The 23,687-nt window shown below is 51.1% G+C and overlaps 1 protein-coding gene across 1 annotated transcript; it reads right to left on the reverse strand.

The window, feature by feature from the left end:
• Nucleotides 1-192: 192 nt before the first annotated feature.
• Nucleotides 193-23,052, reverse strand: FIESC28_05918 (uncharacterized protein; the record flags this gene model as incomplete). Its single annotated transcript, XM_031160063.1, has 2 exons — nucleotides 193-12,499; nucleotides 12,545-23,052. The coding sequence occupies 2 exons, from the start codon at nucleotides 23,050-23,052 to the stop codon at nucleotides 193-195; spliced, it is 22,815 nt and encodes a 7,604-aa protein (XP_031015833.1).
• Nucleotides 23,053-23,687: the final 635 nt, after the last annotated feature.

Genomic DNA, 23,687 nt, shown 5'->3' on the forward strand with positions numbered 1-23,687 from the left:
TACCCCCATTTTGTAAATAGTATAAATATCAGAATTACTTCAAGTCTTGTATCATAGTAAACTACTTGATTTACAGTTAACAAAGACTCAGAAATCACCACAACGGATTGTGAAGCGGCATATGTAAGTGAACAGTCGATAATACCAACTAATAGAAGAGAAAGGAAAGACAGTAAGTAAAAAGAAAAGAGATTAGAATACAAGAGGAACATCCACGTTCTTCGAGAAATCCGTAATGCTATCACAAAGAGCATCAAACAATTGCTCAGCAAAGTCCTTGCCCACATGTCCACCCGCGGGGTACAAGAAACAGACTTCAGTACTGTCTGAGCCTTGCGGTGTAGTGACGACGCTAAAGTCGGCAGTATCCTCCTGCGAAGCAATCACGCCCACATTATACGTGTTATCTCCAATGGATAGACTATCAGTTTGAGCCATGCTCTGATGCTGAACCATGGTAGGAAAGCCCATTGCTCCATCGTCATTCCAATCAGTGCAGTTCCTGATGATATCCCTGAAGCCAAGTGATTCATATGGCATGGTGTCCACTTGTTGATGCTGGATATGGCGAAGAAGATCGAGCACCGTCCAAGAGTCTTGGAACGGGACACGGACGGGAACTACATTCAGGCAAGGACCGACGATAGCTTCGATACCAGGAACGTGATGTGCGTTGCGTCCGTTGATGAGATGCCCAAAAACAACGTCTGTTTTTCCAGTGGCTTTGGCAAGGACTGTAGACCAGGCTGCTTTGATGACGGTAGCGGTGGTGATGCCGTAAGCCGCCAGAGAGGCTGTAGTTACAACTCTCTTAAGGACTTGAGTAGGGAATGTGCGCATTACACTCGTTTGTCGAGGGATGATGTCTGTCGGAGTGGAGTGTTTGAGGAGAGATCGCCAGTATGTGTATTGTTCGGACCTGGTCCTGCCCCTCACACCGCAGATATATGTCGCATATGATGGTGTGGTGACGATAACGTCTCCCTCGTAAGACGCCTTCAAGGCATTGAGAATAGTTGGGAAACAAACACCATCGTACAGAGCGTGTGATAATCTGATGAAGATCCTATGTCTTTGGGACCTGTTATGTCGTGCAATAACGAAGCGAAGAGAGGGACGTTCGGGGAGTGCAGGTTGCTGAAGATGGTTTGACTCAAGCTCAGAAGTGAACTGCTCGATATCATCAACGTCGTGGATGGTGATATCAGGCTGTAAGTGACGGAGGATAACTTGAAGGTAGGTCGCCTGATAGGGCACGAAGACAGTGCGGAGGATATCGAATGCAGCAGTGATGTTTGTGATACTCTCCCGTAGAAGATCAACGTCCAAATGTCCACATCCATCGAGGTAAAAGTAATTCAGCATCCATCGTGAGTCCAACAGGCTTCCTTCAACGGCTTGGGCTTGGAAGTCGGTTGTGGGGAGAACATCAATGATAGTGGCCCGAGAAATGCCAACGAGAGGGCACACAATGTCACGAACGAACCTTTCAGGGTCCTGCTGTCCTAGAAGAGACAGTGGTTTGTAGACATACTCGGCGACGACACCATCGTTCTTGGAGTCCACTAGGGAAGTGTCACCGTCGGTAGATGCCATGTCGTTGTCTTTGTATGATTTGTCTCTCAGAACCTTAAGCATAGAGCTGAATGTTGGGTTCTTGAAGATGTCGGCTACCGTGAGAGGGAGATTCTTGTCTCTGGCGTCGCCGACCATGGCCATGGCGATGATAGAGTCACCGCCTTGTTCAAAGAAGCTTGCCTCGTATGTGATATCAGTCGTCTCAACGTCAAGATGATCTCTCCACAACGATGATAGCTTCTCATGGAATCGATCCTTGGCCAGGGTACCCCAGGAGGCTGATGGTGAGAAGATGGTGGGACCAGGGCCTGTTGAGTAGCTGACTGTCGAGGCGGGAGTCGAGACAGCGCGGCGCATATGGCCGTGCTGGAATGTCCAGTCGTCTTCCATGGATGAATCGGCGTGGGTAGGTAGAGATGAATCTCGTGACACTCGTAAATGCGACAGAGCCTCCTCGTTGTGATCAATGATGTCGCTGAGTACGTCGGACATCACGTGCGCAAGGTCCTCGGCCTGCGTGTGGGAAAGAACGCTATTCCAGTATCGGAACACAATGCCTTCATCACCGCGAGTGGTATTTGCGTTGAGTGTGACCGCGTATTCACTCGGGTCAAACGCCTCCATCGATTCGTATTGAAGGCCACCTAGATTTGAGTCTTCTGATGTACCTGCGTTTTGAATGGACACAGCTGTGTTAAAGAAGCCATGTTTCGATTGTCCCAGTGCATGAGTAACACGGGCGAGAGAGAAATGCTGATATGGAAGACTGTTGACGTAATCTTCTTGGGCGTCGAGAAGAACTTGCTTGAGAAGCATGCCGTGTGTGAATTGGAAGCGGAACACGAGCATGTTGATCAAAGGTCCAACGATATCAGCCACGCCATCAATACGAGCGTCGCGACCGGAGGCCAAGTATCCAAAGCAAACATCTTGCGAATTAGTGTATTTCCGCAGAACAAGTGCCCATGCGACCATAATAATGTTGGAGAATGTCACACCCAGCTCCAAACCTAGAGAATGGAGTTCGGCGAATCGCTCAAAGTCGACGGTAATGGAGCCGAGGTTTTTAATTAACATACGATCTGAGTTCATGGTTGGAAACTCGGTGAAGTAAGCACCAGAGAGATAGGTCTTCCAGTAAACGAGAGTCGCATCAGGTGACTGGCTGAGGATATACTTGATGTACTCTTTGTAGGGGGGAGCTTTTGTGGTCGATAAGCAGTTGCTGTAAGCGTCTGAGATGTCGCGGAGGATAACAGCCGTAGAAGCACCATCTGTGACAGCGTGGTTCATCTCAACCTTCATGAAGACCTTGCCCTGTGGTGTTGCGCAAATGGTGATCTGATATGGAAGAATGGGCTGCCCATGTTTCTTGTTAGTCTTGGCCAGCGATCTTGCGTTCAGCTTTGCCATGACATCGATCTCACGACACTTGATCGTGCTGATACGAGCTTTGCGGGGACGTGTAACAACTTGATCAAATGAGCCACTACCGTGAACACTTTCGATGAAGATGGTGCGTAGTGCGGCGTGACGTTCAACGACCGCTGAGCAGGCCAAAGCCAACTGTGAAGCGTCGATATATACGCTAGTTGGAGAGGATACTTCGAGTACGGTGTGGAACAGGTAATGGGAAGGATCAAGTAGTTGGCTTAGCAAGATACCCTCCTGCATTGGCGAGCATGGATAAATGTCCTCTACTTCATCGTAACGAAGATGAGCGGCAGGTAGAGACTTGTCAACTATATCTTGGAGCCCGGCGTAGTCTAAGGGCATAAGAGGGAAGTCGCTGAGGGTAGGGAAGGATGGAACTGCGCTGAGCTCCCTTGCCATGTTGGTAACAACGTCCTTGCACGTGGCAATCCATTTCTGAATGAGGTTTTGACGAAGCATGTGCTTGTTGTACATGAAGATGAATTGGATGCCCTCATCAAGGATACTGATGGAGATCTCAAAAAGAGCCATGCGTTGAGTATCGGGTCCGATATCTGACATCACCTGAAGATCCTCCTCGCTCAATGGCAAGTTCGAAGAGCGCAAGATAGTATCTTCCTCACCACTCTGTTGAGAGCGGCCGAGGAAGTTCAATAAGATCTCCATGGGTTCATGTGTGTCGAGATGGAGCCTTCCAGACTCGGTAAGGTAGCGCTGAGCAAAGTACGGACGACCGTTGCTGGGAATGCTACGTCGCAAGTCCTTGACCTTGCGAACATAGTCGATAGTTCCAGAATGCTCAACGTTCTGTCGCGATAAATGGATAGGACAAAGGGAAGTGAACCATCCAACAGTTTCAGAAAGATCAATGCTGTCGTCCCATGGTTCGCGACCGTGGCCTTCGTTGAACAACGTTGGGAGGTCTCTGTCTGGGAAACACTGTCCAAATGATTGGAGCAAGGATGAGATGAAGAGATCGAGAGGTTCAGTCCTGAGGGCTGCGTGGGAATCGGTTAATAGCATGGAAAGAATGTTGGTATCGGAAAGGGAAAATGATTGCTGAGTGACTTGGGAATAGGTGTTGAGAACCTTGGATATACCCCAAAAGTTCAGATCTGCGGGTTGTACAGTAAATGGAAGGAATCGTTCACCCTTTCTTTCAAGTGACTTGGCGTGCTCGACCTGCGCAACATTCCATCGTCGGAATGAGAGCGGCTTAGGTGATGGAGGGAGCGAGGACGAGAGTAATGTCTCCAGATCTTGAGCAATGTTGATCCAGGACACAACGTCAACGACGAGATGGTGGGCTATCAGCGACACTGTTGGAGGAGTGTCAGGCATGATGAAGTGGTCGACGATAAAAATGGGACCGGAAATATCAATGCTCTCTTGACTGGAAGCGATGACGTCGACCAACTCGGATGTGGCGCTGACATTGTGGAAGTGCAGTGAGTAGGCACTTTCGCTGTCGGGGGCAATCTGTTGTGTCCATTGTCCATCGATGGATTTACTGAAACGAGCGCGAAGCATAGGATGTCTTTGCACAAGAGCACGAATGGCTTGTGCAAACCTGGATGTATCGATGGAACCGTGCATAGAAAAGAGCTGGCTCTGGTTGAAGCGGTCTCCACGGTCCTTGTTTGAGCTGTTGTTGAAGAAGAGCTGCTGGATCGGTGACAGTCCGAATGGTTGGTCATTATTATCCTCGTCATCCGGTATGGTGGTCTGTGTAGGCCGGTCTTCTTTCTCGAGAATAGAAACCAATTCGGTAATGGGGCGGCCGCTCATGATGTCTCGCATGGTCAATTTGATGGAGTGGTCGCGGCAGCGAGACATGATTTGCATGGCCATAATGGAGTCACCACCGAGGGAAATAAAAGAGCGGTTGGTAGGTGTCTTGTCCTCTGGAATGCGAAGAACTGAAGACCAGATTCGCTGAAGGAGACGTCCAATCTCCGTGGTGTCAGACACAACAACATCCTCGCTGGGCCCACCGTCAACCAGAAACTCGGGCATCTCTGCATCCATATCGGCAAGCCAGGTCTGGCAACTGACCCTATCAAGCTTGCCAGATAGTAACAAAGGAATAGCGCTAACCACAAGCCACGAAGAGGGCATCATGTAAGGCGGCAGATTCTCCGATAAAGTGTGTTGTAGGGTAGAAACATGCAGGCGAGCAGCTTCCATTTCAGAGGCGGAAACCGGAGTGAACTGCGAAGTTGCAAGGCCAGGATTCTCGGACTCGAAGTCCTTGAAAGAGACTATGGCCACGAGTCGACCCTTGAAGATACCAGATTTCGGCAGTGCAACAAGAGCATTGCGAAGGTCTGCATGCGTCTCAAGGCAGGCTTCGATCTCGCCGAGCTCCATGCGCTGACCGTGGAGCTTGACCTGGTTGTCCTTGCGACCGACGTATACCAAGCTTCCATTTTGGCAGTACCTGACCAAGTCGCCTGTCTTGTATAGACGAACAGGCTTCTCAGTAAAGGCGGACATCCAAACCGGGTTGTTGATGAATGCTTGTGCGGTCTTGCGTTCGTCATTGAGGTAGCCGCGAGAAACAATAGGCCCGCTGATGAGCAACTCGCCTTCACAGCCTACAGGAAGAAGACGATTGTGGTCCCTAGGATCGACAATCCAAGTGTGGCAACCGTCCAACGCTCGACCAATGTTGGTGTGATCCTTATCGGCAGAGACATTGGCGTTGGCAACGGCGAAAACAGTACACTCAGCAGGCCCATAACCATTTATCAACTCAACGGTATCTGCCCACTTGGCAATAGTCTCAGCCGACAGGGCCTCACCTCCGCAGACAAGCGTCTGGAGTGTTGTGAAGGCGTATGGATCTTGCATGTTCGCAAGTGAAGGTGTCAGGAAGGCCCATGTAGCGTTGAGTGAGTTCATCGCGCCTGCTAAGTCGGTCATCCTCATCTCCTCGCTAGGAACGCAGAGACAAGCACCAGTGGTAAATGCACCGAACGTCTCTCCCATGGCAACGTCGAAGGCGTAAGATGTAAAGTGGAACACTCTCGAAGTTGACGTAAGATGCGTGCGTTGTGTGTAGGCTCTCAGGCTTGCGATAAATGAGCCATGTTCAATCATAACGCCCTTGGCCTTTCCGGTACTGCCAGAAGTGTATATGACAAAAGCGGCATCGTATCTTGACACAGTCGGAAGGTCTTGCAGTGCGACACGTTCATGGGTGTTGGACAAGCTTTTGTCGACATTGATTACAGTGTCAACGACGCCGTCGAAGCGGTCCGCATACTGCGGGGAACATAATACGACACGGGAATTGCATTCGCGGGTGATCTCTGCATGGCGAGCGGGAGGATGAGCGGGGTCCAAGGGAACGATGGCTCCGCCTGCAAGAATGACAGCGAGCATGGCAACTGATGTCCAGAGAGACTTGTCCATGCAGCAAGGTACCATGACCTCAGCTCCTACACCCTGTTGTATGAGGTGCTTGGCGAGCTGCGCAGAGTATTGTGCGAGAGACTCATAGTTGAGATCACCATCCCAAGCGCGGATACCGGGTGCGTCGGGATAAGTGGTTGCAGTTTGCAAGAACAAGCTGGACATATTGTCATGGGAGGTAGTGTGTGACTGGTTGTTCCATCCTTTGACCATTTGGACATCCTCGTCACTGTGTAGTTGAATAGCGGACAATGCACGATCAGGTTCCCGTGAAAGAGAAATAAGCTGATTGACAAGAGCACCAAATTGGTGAGCTATACGCTCTGTCTGCCAGCTCGTCAAGACGGTCTCATCGTGATGGATCGTCAAAACCAGGTTGTTTGCCTCAATAGAGCATTCGACAACCAATGGGTAAGTGAAGAAGGTTTTGTGCTCCACTTGTTCTTCAAGTGGCTGCAACAATCCTTGGTCGTTCGCTGTGTCGTCGCTGGACTGAATGACAAGCAAATTCCTGAAGTCGGAAGCAACCGCGATCGAAGCCCCTAGACGTTTAATGTGCTGAAGGCCGGAATGCTGATGGGGGATGACCTGAGCCACATGCTTGTGAAGAGTGCTCAGGAAGTGACTAACTGTAGCACCTCGATCAATCTGGACTCTCCAAGGTATTGTGGTAAGTGTTGGGCCGAGGATATCCTCCACATGGTCTAAAGCAATATCGCGGCCGGATAATGTCTCACCAAAGCCGACATCATCGGAGCCAGTTTGGGTCGCCAGAAGCAGCGCCCAAGCTGCGCGAACGATGGTTGGGATGGTGATATCAATACCTAGAGCTTCCTTGCTGTACTGTACTGTATGACCCAACGAGGCATGCGAAGGTTCCTCGTCGGTAGCAGTGGTAGTTGGGAAGTGAGACACGAGAGAGGCCGACTGGAATCTGGCCTTCCAGAACTCGTCTGAGGACTGACCATCAACGTCGGTCAAGTACTTGGCGAAGTTGACGTAGGGAACAACTGGTGTCAGGCGAGTCTCTCCCTGGTAGAGATTGGAGAATAATTTGAGGATGGAGGGCATACTCCAAGCGTCGTATAGGGCGTGGTGCACCGTCCACACGAAGTAGCGCATGTCAGGACTGGAAGAGTGGACAATGGCATTGCGAGATAGTACACCGCCATTGCGATCGGGGATAGGGCTTGTGTGGGCGCTAGCCTGAAGGCTGCTATAGTACTCCCAATTGATCTCATGTGGTGCAAGAATAACTTGGTAGGACTTCAAAGATTGAGTGCTTACGATACGCGACCTTAAAATGTCGACGTGATCAATAGTCCTCTTCCATGCCACCTTGAAACGCTCAATGTCAATGCTAGGCGGCACCTTGAAGACGTAGCGGGCAACATATGCACCAGGCTTCTGCATAGATGAAGCCACGAGACCTTCTTGAAGGGAGCTGCACGGGTACAAATCTTGTACCTGACTGGGCTGGATACCACAGTATCTGGCGACCTCTTCAAGGAGGAGGGAGGGAGAAACAACGTCCTTCAACAATGAGAAGGGCTCAATGTAGGCGATGGCAGCTTGTTGGGACTGTTCGCAACAGGTAGCCAGCTCTGATAAAATGGGAGTATTGAAGATGTCCATAACGCTGAGGGCAACACACTCCATCCTCGCGGCGGCAACAACCTTCATGGCACCGACGGAATCACCACCCAGCCTGAAAAAGCTGTCATCCCTGCTGATACTGTCCGGAGCCATGTTCAGGACTTTGCTCCAGACCTTCTGTAGCTTGCGTTGCATAAAGGTAGTTGGAGCTCGGCTCTTGCTCGGGCCAGCAAGCTTGTAGTTACCCATCTGTTGAGAAGGAATGGACTGGGCAATGGCTTTGAGCTTTTGACGGTCTAACTTGCCCGCCAAGGTCCAAGGCATCCTGATCACTGGGATGTAAATGGTTGGCACCATGTGTGACGGGAGAGTCGCGCTGAGAGCTGTTTTCAGTGAGTGGCACATTTCCGTGGCAGTGGATGACATAGGTAGGAGAAGATTGGCCAGCTCAGCTTCAACAGGCTCATTGCTGGTAAAGAACATAGCCAGCGCCTTGGTCGATGTCTTACTCTGAGGCACGACCAGCTCCACAGCGGATTGGATATGAGCAGGCAAGTAGACCTTGACGTGATATTCGATCTCACCAAGCTCAACCCGTTGTCCGTTGAGTTTTATCTGTGTATCCTTGCGCGACACATAGTTCAACGAACCGTCAGAATTATACGCGACTAGATCACCGGTTTTGTACATCCTATCCACCCGGTTACCAGAAAGCCTGGTTTTCGAACGCCACGATGGGCGGTCAATGAATACCTCCCTAGTCTTGGTTTCGTTGCTCAGGTATCCTCTTGCAACGATGGGCCCTTCGATGACAAGCTCACCAGTGCTTCCGATCGGCATAAGACGGTTGTGATTGCGTGGGTCGACAACCCAAGAACGACAACCGACGGCGTGTCCGATAGTAGTGGGCTCTCGGTCTACTACGGTGCCATGCTGATCGACTTTGGTGTGCGCTGCAGCGATGACCGAAGCCTCACTAGGCCCGTAGGCGTTGATAAGAGCAGCGTGACTTGACCACTTGGCGATGTGGTCTCTAGACATTGCTTCACCACCAGTAACGAGAACCTTGAGGCTCGGAACGCTACCTGGTTTGAGTACATTTGCCACAGATGGTGTGAGCAAGGCCCAATTGACGTTATACTTGGCGATCGCACCAGCCAAGTCATTCATGCGCTCCTCATCGGAGGGAATGCAAACACAGCCACCGACGAGGAAGGTGGTCAGGATCTCCATGATGCTGGCATCAAAAGTGTGTGATGCGAATTGGAGAACACGAGAGGAAGAGGTCATATGGATGGCTCGTGCATGAGAAATACCACCGGTAGTGAATGCGGCATGCTCGATGATTGTACCCTTGGGTGAACCAGTCGTTCCTGACGTGAAGATTATATATGCAGCATCGCGTGGTTGAACTTCCACTGGAGGCAGGATCGGTGAGGTGGATAGTGAAGAGACCGACTGGTGGCTAACGGCAAAAATTGGGATGTTCATAGCTGCAAACCTGTCCACGAGGGACGGTGAACAGAGAATGAGCTTAGCATCGATACTCTGGACGAGAAACTTGATTCGCTCCGAAGGGTGGCTGGGATCGACTGGAACAAAAGCAGCGCCAGCCTTGAGGACTGCAAGCATGGTGGTGGGTGCCCAAGCCGATTTCTCGAAGCACAGAGGGATGTACGTCTCGCGTGTGACACCGAGAGATACCAAGTGCTGAGCAAGCTGAGAAGCAATTGCATCGACCTCACAGTAAGTGAACCTGGCATCCCAAGCTTCAATGGCCGGTGAATCGTTGAAAAGATGATGGGCATTGTGCTCAAAGACCTGGTGCACGCAGTGGTTGAAGAGCTCTGGTTCGAATTCGTTCCACGAGATCAACTGCTGTGCGCAATGGTCGCTGAGAATGTTGAGCTGGTGTGTTGGGAGAACGGCATCGGGTGAGATGATCGAAGTCAAGATCTGGTCGAAGGTGGATGCGATATTCTCAGCTTGTGAATCAGATACCTTGTCTGACCAGTAACACAGCTGTACCTCCGCAGTAGAGTCCCAGACCTCGACGTTGACGGTCAAGTCGTACTCATTCGGATCCTGCGCATCGCTTACGTCGAATGATAGAGGCCCAGTCGCCATTGACTTGCTGACAGATCGACGCTGGAACGAGTAGGCAGTGTTGAAAAGTGGTTCATTCGCTAACCCAGTCATGCGTTGGATGTCGGCGAGTGAAATATTCTTGTGGCCCATAGCCGCACTGAGATCGTGTTGTACAGCCCAAAGCACGTCTCCGATGGTTGAGGCTGGAGAGAAACGGACCCTGCAGACCAGCATGCTGATAAAGACGCCGATTGCGTTTTCGATGTCAGGAACCGGGACATCTCTCTCCGCAACAAGATATCCAAAGCACACGTCATCCAGGCCCGTATAAGCTTGCAGAACCAGGGCCCAGGTAAGCTGGAGAACGGTGGAAAGCGTTACGCTTCTCTCGGCACAGAACGTTTGTAGAGCTTCTGCGTGGGAGATACGCTGGTCAAGAGATCGCAAGATCTTGGACTGTGCCGTTTCAGAGAGTAAACGCAAGTGGCATAGCTCAGCTCCACTCAGGTAGTCTTGCCAGTACTTGATATCATGAGAAGCTTGGCCTTGTAGGTGAGACACATAATCCCTGTACGTGGAGATGGTTGTGGAAGGAAGCGACTTCTGGTACGCCAGTGCCAAGTCATGGAACAAAATTGGCATAGAGGTTCCGTCGGATATGGCGTGGCTCATCTCGAGAACACAAGTGACCTTGTCATCAGTCTTGAAAACTGTAAGATGGTGTGGCGGTGTGTTGCTCATGACAGGTAGTGAAGGGCGATCCGAAATCTTCTGAATTCGTTCATCTTCGGAGCACTCTAAGACAGAAACGGCGACAAGATATTCGCGTAGTACAACCTGGTTGATGATGCCCTCCTCCAAAATACCGTCAACGAAGATCGTCCGCAGAGTAGAATGGCGTTGGACGACACGCTGCCAGGCATCTACCAGCAGCTGGACGTCCACTACATGACCAGGTTGAGTAGAATTCACTGCAAATGAGACAGAGTAGGAATAATACTCTGGGCTTCTGATCTGAGCCAAGACGATACCTTGCTGGACTGGGGAGCATGGATAGGCGGCCTCGATCTCGGCACTGAACGAGATGCCGACTTCGGCAAGTCGTTTCTCGATTCTTGTTGGACCAGCAAACACCAACGGAAGAAGGGAAATATCGGGATGCTGCTGTTCAATACTGGATACAGAAAGCCTTTTGACAACCCTTTGGATAGACTGGGACAAAGAGCCGATCCAGTTCAGGATACCAGATTGACGCTTCATGTGACGATTGAAGGTAAAGCTGAAGTTCAGAGTACTACCACACAGGGAAGCAGTGATCTCGAGGAGTGCAAGACGTGGCACATCGGCTCCAATGTCTGTATCCGAAATGGCCAGATTGAACATGCTGCCAGCTGGCTTCAGTACGGCGCCTTCAGATTCGGTCTTTTGTTTTTGACCAAGGAAGTTGAAAACCAGTTCGACGGGCCACTCTAGGGTCTCAGCCGCATCCGATAGCATTTGAAACGCAAAGTAAGGGCGACCTTTACCAGGAACCTTTCGTCTGAAGTCGCGTACCCAGCATACCATGTCAAGCAGATCAGGTTCTTCAGGCATGGTACCGGGTAGGTAGATGGGACAAAGGGTGGTGAACCAACCAACGGTGCGTGAAAGGTCTAGCCTATCGTCCAGCGGCTCTCGACCGTGACCCTCGTTGAGGATGGACGGCGTAAAAGACCGGTCAGAAAAGTTTTCACGGAACGAGGCGAGTAGAGAGGCAAGCAAGACGTCAACGACATCGGTGTCGAGCATCTCGTGGTAGGAGCCCAATAGCTCGTTGGCAGGCATATCTACAGTCTCGGTGACTGCATCGCCATGGACATTGGGTACGGACTGCATTCCCCAGTATGATAGATCTTGAGAAGGCGGGGGTATGTCGTGGAACACATTTCTCATTGTATTGTTGCAAGCCTCCTCCAGTTGTTGAGAGTTCCAAGTCTGGAAAGGGAGGGGCTTCTGTAGCCTTGAGGTGGGTGATGATAGCAATGTTTCCAGATCCTGCAGGATGATGTTCCAAGAGACAACATCGATCACGAGATGGTGAATGGCAAGGAAGACAACTTGCTTGGCAGGATTACCCATCTCGATGATGTTTGCGGCGAGGAGTGGTCCTTGGAAGATATTCAAACTCTTCTGGCTTTCTTCAATCAAGCGAGAGGCGCGGGACTCATCAACACCCACATCCGATTGAAGAATGTATGAGCCAAGAATATCGGACGTAACACATTGAGAGTGCACACCATCGACACATGAGAAACGAGCACGCAACATGCTGTGCGTCTTGATGATAGCCTCCAAAGCAGTCGACAGTTCCCCTGATGTGATGCTGCGTCCGGTCTCCAGAAACATGCTTTGGTTGAATTGAGTAGAGCCAGTAAGCATACTCTCAACGTACACTATCTGTATAGGCGAAAGTGGGAAAGGTCTATCCTCTTCTTCGTCAGCCTGTGTAAGATCATCCACAGTTGAGACAGACAACGCAAGGTCGACGATAGACTTGCTTCGCATGATCTGACTGACGGAAACAGCCATGTTGGAACTCCTACAAAAGGCCATAAGCTGCATCGCTGAGATTGAGTCGCCTCCTAATCGGATAAATGAGCGCGTAAATGGCACGTTGTCGACAGTCATGCCGAAGACCCTGGCCCAGGCAGCTCTAAGCCTGGTCTCGGTGCTTGTCGCGTCACGGTCTAGAATGAGACCCGATGTCTGGTCCTGGTCTTGAGCGCTTAGAACCTTTTGGTGTTGCTCAGTTGACATCGACTCGACCCACTTGGACGTTTGTCGGCGATCAAGCTTGCCAGAAGGCAGGAGAGGAATGTGGTTGACGACGATCCAAATAGACGGGATCATATAAGAGGCCAGATTTCCCATAAGGGCATCACGGATGCTGTTCAGATGAGATGGCTCAAAGTCGACAAGTCGCATCTCCTCGTCTGCTGTGATCTCCCCGTTGGCGACTGAGGAGGACTGAAGCGACAGAATAGCAACGAGACGGCTCTTGAAGGGCCCAGAACTCGGGATGAATGCTATAGAGGTTCGAATGGCGGAGTCAACGCTCAAGTGATGCTCAATCTCGGACAACTCAAGTCTTTGACCATTGATCTTGACTTGATTATCCTTCCTTCCTTGGAACTCGATAGATCCGTCGTCCTCCAGCTTGGCCAAGTCTCCAGTCTTGTAAAATCGGCGGTCGTTGTCGGAGGTCTTGCTGGAAAACCAATTACACCATGGCGGGTTGATGATGAAAGACTCGGCGGTCTTCTCAGGGTTCTTGAGATACCCTTGTGCAAGAATTGGGCCTTCTACCACCAGCTCGCCGACAACGCCGACAGGTACCAGTTTATTGTGATTGGTAAGATCGATAATCCAGCAGACACCTCCTACAGCACTGCCAATGTTGGAAGGGCTAGAGGTAAGCGTAACTCTGGGATTGACGGTAGCGACAACAGAAGTCTCGCTGGGTCCATAGGCATTTATCAACTGGACATATGGTGCCCAAGTGGAGATATGCGAGCGGGACATAGCCTCCCCACCAAGTGCCAATGTCTTGAGTTTAGGAACGAGAGACGGCTCAATCAACTGGGCGACGGAAGGTGTCAACAGAGCCCAGTTAACGTCCATACGATTAATGGCCCCCACGACGTCGTGCATACGTTCATCTTCGGAAGGCACACATACAGTTCCGCCGTGGATTAGAGTACTGAGAGTCTCCATGATACTCGCATCGAAAGTATGTGAGGCAAACTGCAAAACCCGAGATGACTCGTTCATACCCATAGCTGACCCATGTGCAGTCGCTCCAGTGCAGAAGGCGGAGTGACTAATGATGGTGCCTTTTGGCTTGCCGGTCGTACCGGACGTGAAGATGCAGTAGGATGGACAGTTGGCAGACAACCTGACAGCATGATGTTCATATGGCGAGGAGCCCTGCATCAAGGTAGATGAGATAGCCAGGACGTTCGCTCCCAGCCTCGTCAATCGCTCGTCGTACTGGGGCGAAGACAGGATAATGGTAGCCTCGACATCTTCAAGAATTCCACTGATACGGGCGTCGGGATGAGCATAGTCCAATGGCACAAAAGCAGCACCTGCCTTGAGGATGCCCAGCATGGTCACAGCGACCAAAGATGACTTCTCCATGCAGAAGGGAACGAAGGAATTGGCGCCAACGCCAACTTCAATCAGGATGGATGCAAGACACGTAGACTGGAAATCTAGCTCCGAGTAAGTGAGGGTCTGGTCCCATGCGCAGACAGCCAGCTTGTCCAGTGGTTGCGCTTCTCCAGTTTCCCTGATAAGGTCGTGCACCAGCCTCTCGATAGCAGGCGGTGCCAGCCGACTCATCTCAGAGAGCACCTGGTAATCCAGAGCACTGATCGTCTCAAGATCACCAACCCTTTCCTTCCCAAGTTCCGAAAATTGGATGGCTGTCAATATCGTCGCGAAGTGATCCATGATGCGTTGCGTCTGTGACTCAGACACGACATTCGGATCGAAGTGAACAACAGTCTCAAGCTCGCCATCCGCAATGTGGCACGAGAGCATAAGAGCATAAGAGTAAAAGTTGGTACCGGCCATCTCATTGGACTCTTCGCACCAGAAGGAATCTATCGACTGTCGTGGGCCGTAGTTGATGGTCAAAAGATTCTGCGCGGCACAAGCAAAAGCTGTATCAGAGTTGATACGACTGATGCGATGGATGCCTGCAAACTGATGCATTCTGACCGCAGCGGATTCGGATTGGACAGTGTCGAGAAGGCTGGCGACCGTTTGTGAAGGATCAAGCTTCACACGGGTTGGGACAGTGGCCAATGTCGCACCGACCATGTCCTCAATTCCATCAACGGGAGCGTCACGGCCCGTCACGGTCTCCCAGAAAACAACATCACATGTTGCTGAGTAGGTAGACACCGTCACTGCCCAGGCTGCGCGGATCATCGTAGCTGAGGTAATACCTAATCCCGATGACTTAGGTTTGAACGCATTCTTGGTTATAATAAGACCACTTGCGCTTGGTTTGTAGTCGAGGGAAGGAAGGCGAGGAAAATGCTGTGTAGAGATGTTGGAGAGGTAAGACGTCCAGAACTTGTTGTCTTGGTCGGCGTCAACCTCAGTGAGATATCGGATGAAGGTCGAGTACTTCGGACCGCTTAGATTGGGTGGCCGAGCCGCGGTTTGGAGGTTCCGATAGCATTGCTTGACCTTGTCAAGAATGAGAGGAAGACACCAACCGTCGTAGAGGGTATGGTGAATAGTCCAGACGAACAAGAGTTGGGAATGATCCTCGATGAGACAATAGTTGGTTAACCGTGCACCATTGTGAAGTGGAATCTGACGCCGGGCCTCTTCCGCATGCGAGAGGCTCTCAAGGGTGGACCATTGGGGAGCGTCGTCAACCATCACCACGTTTGAAACGCCAGTGCAGGTTGTCTGGACGAGCCTGGTCCGTAGAATTGGCTCAGCCTGAACCACGAGCTGCCAAGCCATCTTGAAGCTCTCAATTTCTATACCATCAGGGAGACGGAAAACAAACTGAGCGACGTAGGACCCCGGATTCTCAGATGACAGCGCCATGAGGCCCTCTTGGATGGCAGTACAAGGATAGATATCTTCGATCGCACCGACATCAACCTGAGTAGCGGCAGCAACTTCGCGTTGCACTGCTTCCAGTGAAGCCGCTTGGGACAACAATGAAAATGGGCGAACAATTGTGACCGCAGCTCGAGACAGGGGTAAGGCTGACTGGGCCATGTCCAGAAGCGAAACCATCTGAAAGATTCGAGTGACAGTGAGATTGATATTTGACTTTTTTGCCAACGTTACCAACTGCATCGCTGCGATAGAGTCACCGCCAAGTCTAAAGAAGTGATCATCGACTCCAATAGAGCTTACATCGATGTTTAGCACCTTGGCCCACATGGCAGCCAGCTGCTTCTCCATGTCGCTACTCGGAGCTCGGCCACTCTTTGCAACCAGATTGTAAGAGCTGATGAGCGCTGTCGGAACAGCTTGTGCTAGCGATCGGAGAGCGCGACGGTTCAGTTTCCCTGATGAGGTCATGGGCATCTTAGACACAGGAAACCAGACTGATGGAATCATATACGAAGGAATAGCGTTCAAAAGCAAGGTCTCAATGTCCTTGGCCCGCGTCCTAAGTACATCATCCATAGGAAGCATGGTGCTCTCCTCGCTACCATCTTGGTGGGAGACATTTGCGTCGGCACAAATGAAACATGCCAGTGCTTTCCTGGATTCGAGGGCGGCAAGCTCGACAGCAGAGTCCCAGCCTTGCGGCAGGCTGGCCTCGATATGATACTCGATCTCCTCAAGTTCAATGCGTTGGCCGTGGAGCTTTACCTGGGTGTCTTTGCGTCCAAGGTACGTAATTGTACCGTCAGAGTTGTAGCGCACCAGGTCGCCAGTCTTGTAGAGCTTACGTCCATTATCCCTAGTTGGGAGCATCTCCTGCAAGAAGGTAGGTGGAGGAACAAATGCCTCGGCCATCTTCTCCGGTAGATTGAGGTAGCCACGAGAGACAATGGGACCATCGATGAGAAGCTCCCCCACACAACCAATGGGAACTAAGCGGTCATGATCAGTAGGCTCTACCACCCAAGTGACACAGCCGACGGCACGTCCAATGTTGGTAGCCTTGCCCGGCTGAGCAATTTCACCAGAGTATGTTGAATTGACGGAGCACTCCGATGGTCCATAGCAACACTGCAGAGACACAGAGTCGCGCCATATACTAACACACTTCTGAGTAACAGCCTCGCCACCCAGAGCCAAAGTCTTCAACGTCGGGACATCGGCAGGGTTGAGTAGACAAGCAACAGTTGGAGTGATGTCAACCATTGTCACATGATAACGGTTGATAGCCCCGGCCAAGTCATGGAACCTCTCGTGTTCTGATGGCACGCAGACGCAGCCTCCAAGAGTAAGCGTACTGAAGATCTCAGCAAGACTGTTATCGAATGTGTAGGAGGCGAATTGAAGTACTCGCGAACTTTCGCTGTAGCCAAGTTTGGGACCGGAGCACGTGGCATTGGTAGCAAGACCTCTATGCTCTAGTACCACACCCTTGGGACGGCCAGTGCTTCCAGAGGTATAGATGACGAAGCATGCATTGTGAGGCTTGACCTGAGGAAGAGGGGTGTGTTGTGAGGTGGTCTCGAGGAGAGACTTATCCACGACAACTGTTGTATCGACTATCGTTCTAAAGCGAGACGCCATCTCGGGGGGAACGAGTGCGACAGGAGCACGCGTGTCCTTAGCACGTAGTCTGATAGCAGCATCAGGATGAGCTGGGTCTAGGGGAACGCACGCTCCGCCAGCCTTGAGGATCGCCAACATAGCGATAATCGTAAAGGCTGACTTGTCAAAGCAAACGAGTACAAAGGTCTCAATGTCAACACCTAGGGTAGCAATGTGATGAGCAAGGTTAGTCGATGCCTCGTCTAGCTCAGCATAGGAGAGTTCCATGTCCCATGAGGCAATAGCCTGGGCATTGGGACGCAACTTCACCTGCTGATGGAACAGGTCGTGCACACATCTCTCAACCGCTTCGGGCATGTGTTCATTCCACTGTGAGATTTGTTGGAGGTGATATGGACCGAGATGGTCGAGCTGAGAAACAGGCCGATCAGCGTGGTGCAAGATGTTGCTGAGCGCCGTAGTAAAAGCGTGCGCAACATTCGTAGCTTGAGCGTCTGACATAGTATCAGACCAATACATCAAGTCAACAGCCATGTCATGTTCATCGGCTTCGATATTGACGGACACATTGTACTCATCAGGATCGTATGTGGGACGAACTTCCTCGAACACAATGTCTGGAGGGTTCTGCGGTACGGGTGGCAGTTTTCTGTACGACAGCGCTGTGTTGAACAAAGCCGTGTCAGAAAGCTGCAAGGCGTGTTGGACTTGGGCAAGGGGAGTGTGACGATAGTCCAGGCTGTCCAGGAAGTCCTTTTGCACGAGCGCCACCACGCCGCCAAGAGTTGTCGAAGCACCGATGTTAACACGGCAGGTCACCATGTTGATAACAGGTCCGATGACGTCGCTGATACCGTCGATCGACAAGTCGCGCGCAGAGGTAAGATGACCGAAACAAACTTCATCTGAGGCGGTGTAAAGACGTAGCACCAGCCCCCATGCGGCATAGATGGCGTTGACAATGGTGACACCGCGCTTGTCACACAAGCTCTGGAGCTGATTCAACTCGTCAAACTTGACTCTGAAGTTTCTCAGCTCCTTCGTCTCCACAACTTCACCGTCATCGAGTATGGGGAAGTGACACGGCTCCACACCCATCAGGTAGGACTTCCAATACTCGATGCCTGGTTCTGATATCTGGTTCTGGAGATACCTCACATAATGGCTGTACAAAGGACCCTTGTTCGATCCAAGCATGCCGGCGTACGCAAGGGAGAGGTCGCGAAAGAGAATGGAGAGCGAAGTTCCGTCCATGATAATGTGGCTGATATCAAGCTTGCAAAAGACCTTGCCTGTCTTGGACTTGCAAATCTCAAAGACGTGAAGCAGGGGAGTGTAATCTTTGTGGTTTCGTGGCACATCGAGGTGGCGGACTACCTCTTCGTCTGTGTCCCTTTCAGACACGATGAGGGGAGCTTGAACGTCTCTCAACACCACTTGATCATAAAGGGAATCTTCAAGGGTCACGCTCTCTACAAAGATAGTTCGCAGCATGGGATGGTACTCAATCATTCGCCGCCAAGCGCTTTCTAGCTTCGCCACATCCACTGGTAGACCACTCCTAGTCCTGACCTCATGGATTGTATACGCAGCGTAGGTAGCGCTGTCTTTTGTCGTGCTAACCAACAAGCCTGATTGCATCGGGGAGCAAGGGTATGCGTCCTCCACTCGACTGATGTCGTCAATGCCGGCCTCGGGTAATATCTCCTCCATGAGCAGACGAAGACGATCGTAGGTGAGAGACAGAAGCGGAAAGTCGCTTAATGTTGGCTCGGGGGCCATAACGGACAGTGACTCGATCAGGCGGCCAAGGCTCTGTTGGCACGAGGTAATCCACTGTCGAATCTCTTGCTGGTATTTCATGTTTTGGTTGAATAAGAATGAGAATCGCAGCGTACCCTTGATGATGACTGCAGATACTTCGAACAGTGAAATGCATGTGGTCATTGGACCGACATCGGCGCCGTCGGTAGCGCTCCTAACCTCTCCAGCGATATCGCCGACTGGAGTAAAGAGGGCACCCTCACGCTCGAGTTGTTGATATTGACCGAGGTAGTTAAACGTGATCTCCAATGGCCAGTGACGCGAGAAAGCCTTGTCACCCTCCTGTGTCAACCAACGGCTCGCAAAGTATGGTCTTCCGTTGGCAGGAATCTTGCGTCGGCCATCCTTGACCATCTTGATAGTGTCGATAAGACTAGAAGATGCTTCAGAGCCTGCAAAGACAGGGTAGATTGTTGTAAACCATCCGACCACATTCGACAAGTCGGTGGAAAGGTCCCACGCCTCTCTACCGTGGCCCTCAGCAAAGATGGCCGGGATGGAACGGTCGGTGAATGTCTGACCAAATGAGAAGATCATAGCGGCCATAAGAACGTCTGGGATCTCAGTCCGCAAGGCTTCGTGACACTTGGATAATATGAGAGACGTCTGTGCAGGCCCAATCTCGAAGCCTTTACCAGTCATCTGTCCATAGGTATTGGGTACATCTTCCATGCCCCAGTAGCTGGCGTTGCCATCAGGGACACCGTAAATGGGGAAGGCCTGTTCCGGTGTCTGTGCAAGAGCATGATCTTGTTGCATCTTACACCAGGTTTGGAAAGGTAAAGGACGATCGATATCACGGACAGCCTCAGGTCGTAACAGCAACTCCTCCAGTTCCTGGAGAATAATTCTCCAGGAAACGAGGTCGATAACGAGATGATGTGCGACCATAAATAAACGCTGTTGCTCCCCAATCTCGTCGATGAGGTCAACGGCGATGAGCGGGCCACTGGAAGCGTCAAGACATGTCTGACTGTCCGCGAGCGAATGTTTGAGCTCATCGCCCGATGCCACTTCAATTGTACGCAGCCGATAAGAGGTTACAACCTCGTCAGTTACTCGCTGGTACCAATTTCCATCGGCATCCCCACTAAACCTGGCACGAAGCATAGAGTGCCTTCGTATGGTGATCTCCATGGCCTTGCGCAAGTCTGCTTCGATAATATGCTGACTCGTACGAAGCAGGAAACTCTGATTGTAGTGGCCCTGATCATGGTTTGGTCGCGAGAAATACAGTTTCTGAATGGGCGAGAGTCCGAAGGGCACGTCCACACACTCTTTTAATAGTGTCGGCTTCTCGATATCCCTCACTTGTCGTGCCAGTTCAGTGATGGACTTGCAAGTGATGATGTGGGAGACGGTCAGACCCAGACCGCGCTTCTTGCACTCACTCATGACTTGCATAGCAGAGATGGAGTCGCCACCGACACTCAGGAAAGACTGATTGAGGCCAAGTTGTTCTGATTTAAGGTTCAGTACGTGAGTCCAGATGTTGTGTAGCTCGGACTCCGTCTCGTTCGAAAATGTCAGGGCTTTGGCATTGCCATTGACAGCGACTGGGTTGAGCCGCCGGTAGAAGTCTTCTGTCATGTCTTCAACCCACTGTCCTGTCTGCTTGCGGTCAAGCTTTCCTGATTGAAGTCGAGGGATGAACTCGAGTGGGAGCCACATAGAAGGAACCATATATGCAGGTAGCCTCTCAGAGAGGAATGCCTTTGTCTCTTCAACCTTGATAAGCGCGATACTAGCGAGGGGACCGTCGATCAGCTTGTAAGCCTGACCTTTTGGTACCAGATCATTGGATGAAGCATCGGTGAGCTGGACAATAGCCAAGAGTCTGCCTTCGCAGAACCCTTTCTTGGGAAGAACAACCATACCATGCTTGATGTTGAGGCTGACGTTGATGTGGTGCTCGATCTCGCCGAGCTCAATGCGCTGACCATGAAACTTGATCTGAGCGTCCTTGCGACCGGCAATATGAAAAGTGCCGTCATGGTTATATCGGACGAGGTCGCCAGTTTTGTACATCCTCCGAGGCCTATCACGTTGTGACTGATGGTCTGTCCAAGCAGGATCAACAATGAAAGCCTCGTCGGTCTTCTCCGGCTCTTTGTAGTATTCTCGCGCAAGCGTATGGCCTTCAATCACCAGCTCGCCGACCGCTCCAATAGGCATGAGACGGTCGTGATCATACCGGTCAACAACCCAACAATGGACACCAACCTGATGGCCAATGTTCAACGGGTTCTTGCCCTCTACCATACCACGATGGACATGCGAGACAACAGAAGTTTCCGCAGGTCCATAGCAGTTGATAAGATTGATGTGGGACCATGACCGGATGACAGCTTGGGTCATGGCTTCTCCACCTGTGACAAGAGTCCTGAGAGATGGGACATTGGTGGGGTTGATGAATTTGACAAATGTTGGTGTCAATAGCGCCCAGTTAGCTTGAAGCTGGGCAATAGCCTCCTCGATAGCATTTAACCTGGCTTCCTCATTGGGGATACAAACACATCCTCCCAGGATCAAGCAGGTTAGGATCTCAGTAATGCTCACATCAAATGTCGATGCGGCAAATTGAAGTGAACGTGTGTTGTTGTCCATCATCATAGCAGGTCCATGGGTAAGGGCGCTTGACAGAAGAGCGCCATGCTGTATCAAAGCACCCTTGGGTTCTCCTGTGGTGCCAGACGTGAAGATCATGTAGGCGCCGTTGTTCCAAGATCCACAGGAGACCTCTTCGCTGTGCTCAGCCAATCTCTCGAATAGCTGCGCATCGACGGGGATCAGCTCAGGAACTAAACCCCCTAGCATATTCTGGTGTTGGGGGGAACACAGGATAGTCTTGGCTTCTACCTTGTTTGACAGAGCTTGCAAGCGTAGTAAGGGCTGGGTAGGGTCAAACGGGACGAATATTCCACCGGCCTTGAGGATCGCTAGCATGGCGACGACGGTCCACTTCGACTTGTCAAAGCAAATAGGCACAAAGACTTCACGACCAACACCCATTGTCTGCAGATGAGATGCAAGCCGATCTGATAAGGAAAGGAGCTGCAAGTATGAGAGGCTGCCGTCCCAAGCACAGACAGCCTCTGCATCAGGACGTATGGTGCCCTGTTCTGAGATGGCTTGGTGGATACATCTCTGCACATGGCTCATTGGAAAGTCGTTCCACGCCAGGATCTGTCTCTCATCATACTCGCTGCAGCATTTGAGGGTGGAAATGACTCTCTCCTGGTGTGCGACAATTTCTCCAAAGATCTTGGTGTAAGTGTTGCTGATGCTCTCCGCTTGCGTTCGTGTCATAAAGCTAGGGTTCCATGATAGAACCGTTTTGAGGGTGACAGGATCAACGCGCATTTGGATTTCGCACCATGAAGAGAAAGTGGTATTTCCATCTCGTTTCTCATCCAAGCTACAGATGGAAAAGTTTGTGTTGAAATGTGTCTTGGCCTTACTTTCCGGTACCAGAGTCACTGCAGCATGCTTCCCGGCAAGCAGGCTCTGAACAGTCTGATCGGCAAGAACATGCACCTGCATGGCATATGTGTGACCATCTGTGCTGCAGCGACCTGGTTCACCCGCGATCTTGTGCTCACTCTGGAATTCGAAACATACATTATCGAGTCCCGTGAAGCACCTGAGGAGGATGGCCCAGGCTACGTACAATACATCACACTGAGCCTCGTGAGACGGAACAAGACCTTCGGTGATACCTTTAGTTTCCAGACGTCCTGGAATATCAGATATAGAACTCTGATTTTCCTCACCAGTTTCAGACGCTGGAAAGATGGTCGGCTCCATAGCTGCCATTACCTTACCCCCGATGGTAGCGCAGCCACAAGTTGTTAGGGCCATTTGTGTATAGGCACGGTGGTGGTGGTGGTAGGTATGAAGTAACAAAGTGTTGTTCTTGATTTAGAGCAACGCGTAACTTAGAGTAATAGGTATGTCAGATCGATATCACCTGTGAATGCTTCTATCAATCTGGGTATAACGAAGTTCGATTAACGTTTCGTGCTTCACATGGGTGAAAAAAGCAAGTGGGACGCTTTTGCTTGTATGGATAACGAAAGACGGATATATCCTTGCCTGTGAAACAGACTAGATCATACGAGATGGGAAAAGCTCGCCATTCAGGGAGGAAGCCCAGGTGATAATAATTCGACCTAACCGTTCCGGGCGTCTTAGCCTCCAGCTGAATAGCCACTTGGCAGAGTTCTAGTTTCATTACACGCATGGTGCGTTGAAGGTCAGGGGCACAGTAGTTGCTACGCAGTCTATGACGAGATTGCTAACAATGGAGACTCTTTCGTTTCTTTTGCGCTCAAGCAGCACCCCCTGGCCTCCACTTGTTCATCCACCCCTTTACATAGAGAAGACTTCGACTGGTCAGAAGGAGGTGGCTGGCTTTCCTCTGCTGCACACCTCGACAGTTTGCAACGTCTAGCCCTGGGCAACAGACGACGACCGGCATCACCGGAGCGCTTTAC

This window comes from Fusarium coffeatum (assembly GCF_003316985.1).
Source record: "Fusarium coffeatum strain FIESC_28 chromosome Unknown BRIP53273_contig_128, whole genome shotgun sequence".
NCBI classification, from domain to species: Eukaryota; Fungi; Ascomycota; class Sordariomycetes; order Hypocreales; family Nectriaceae; genus Fusarium; species Fusarium coffeatum.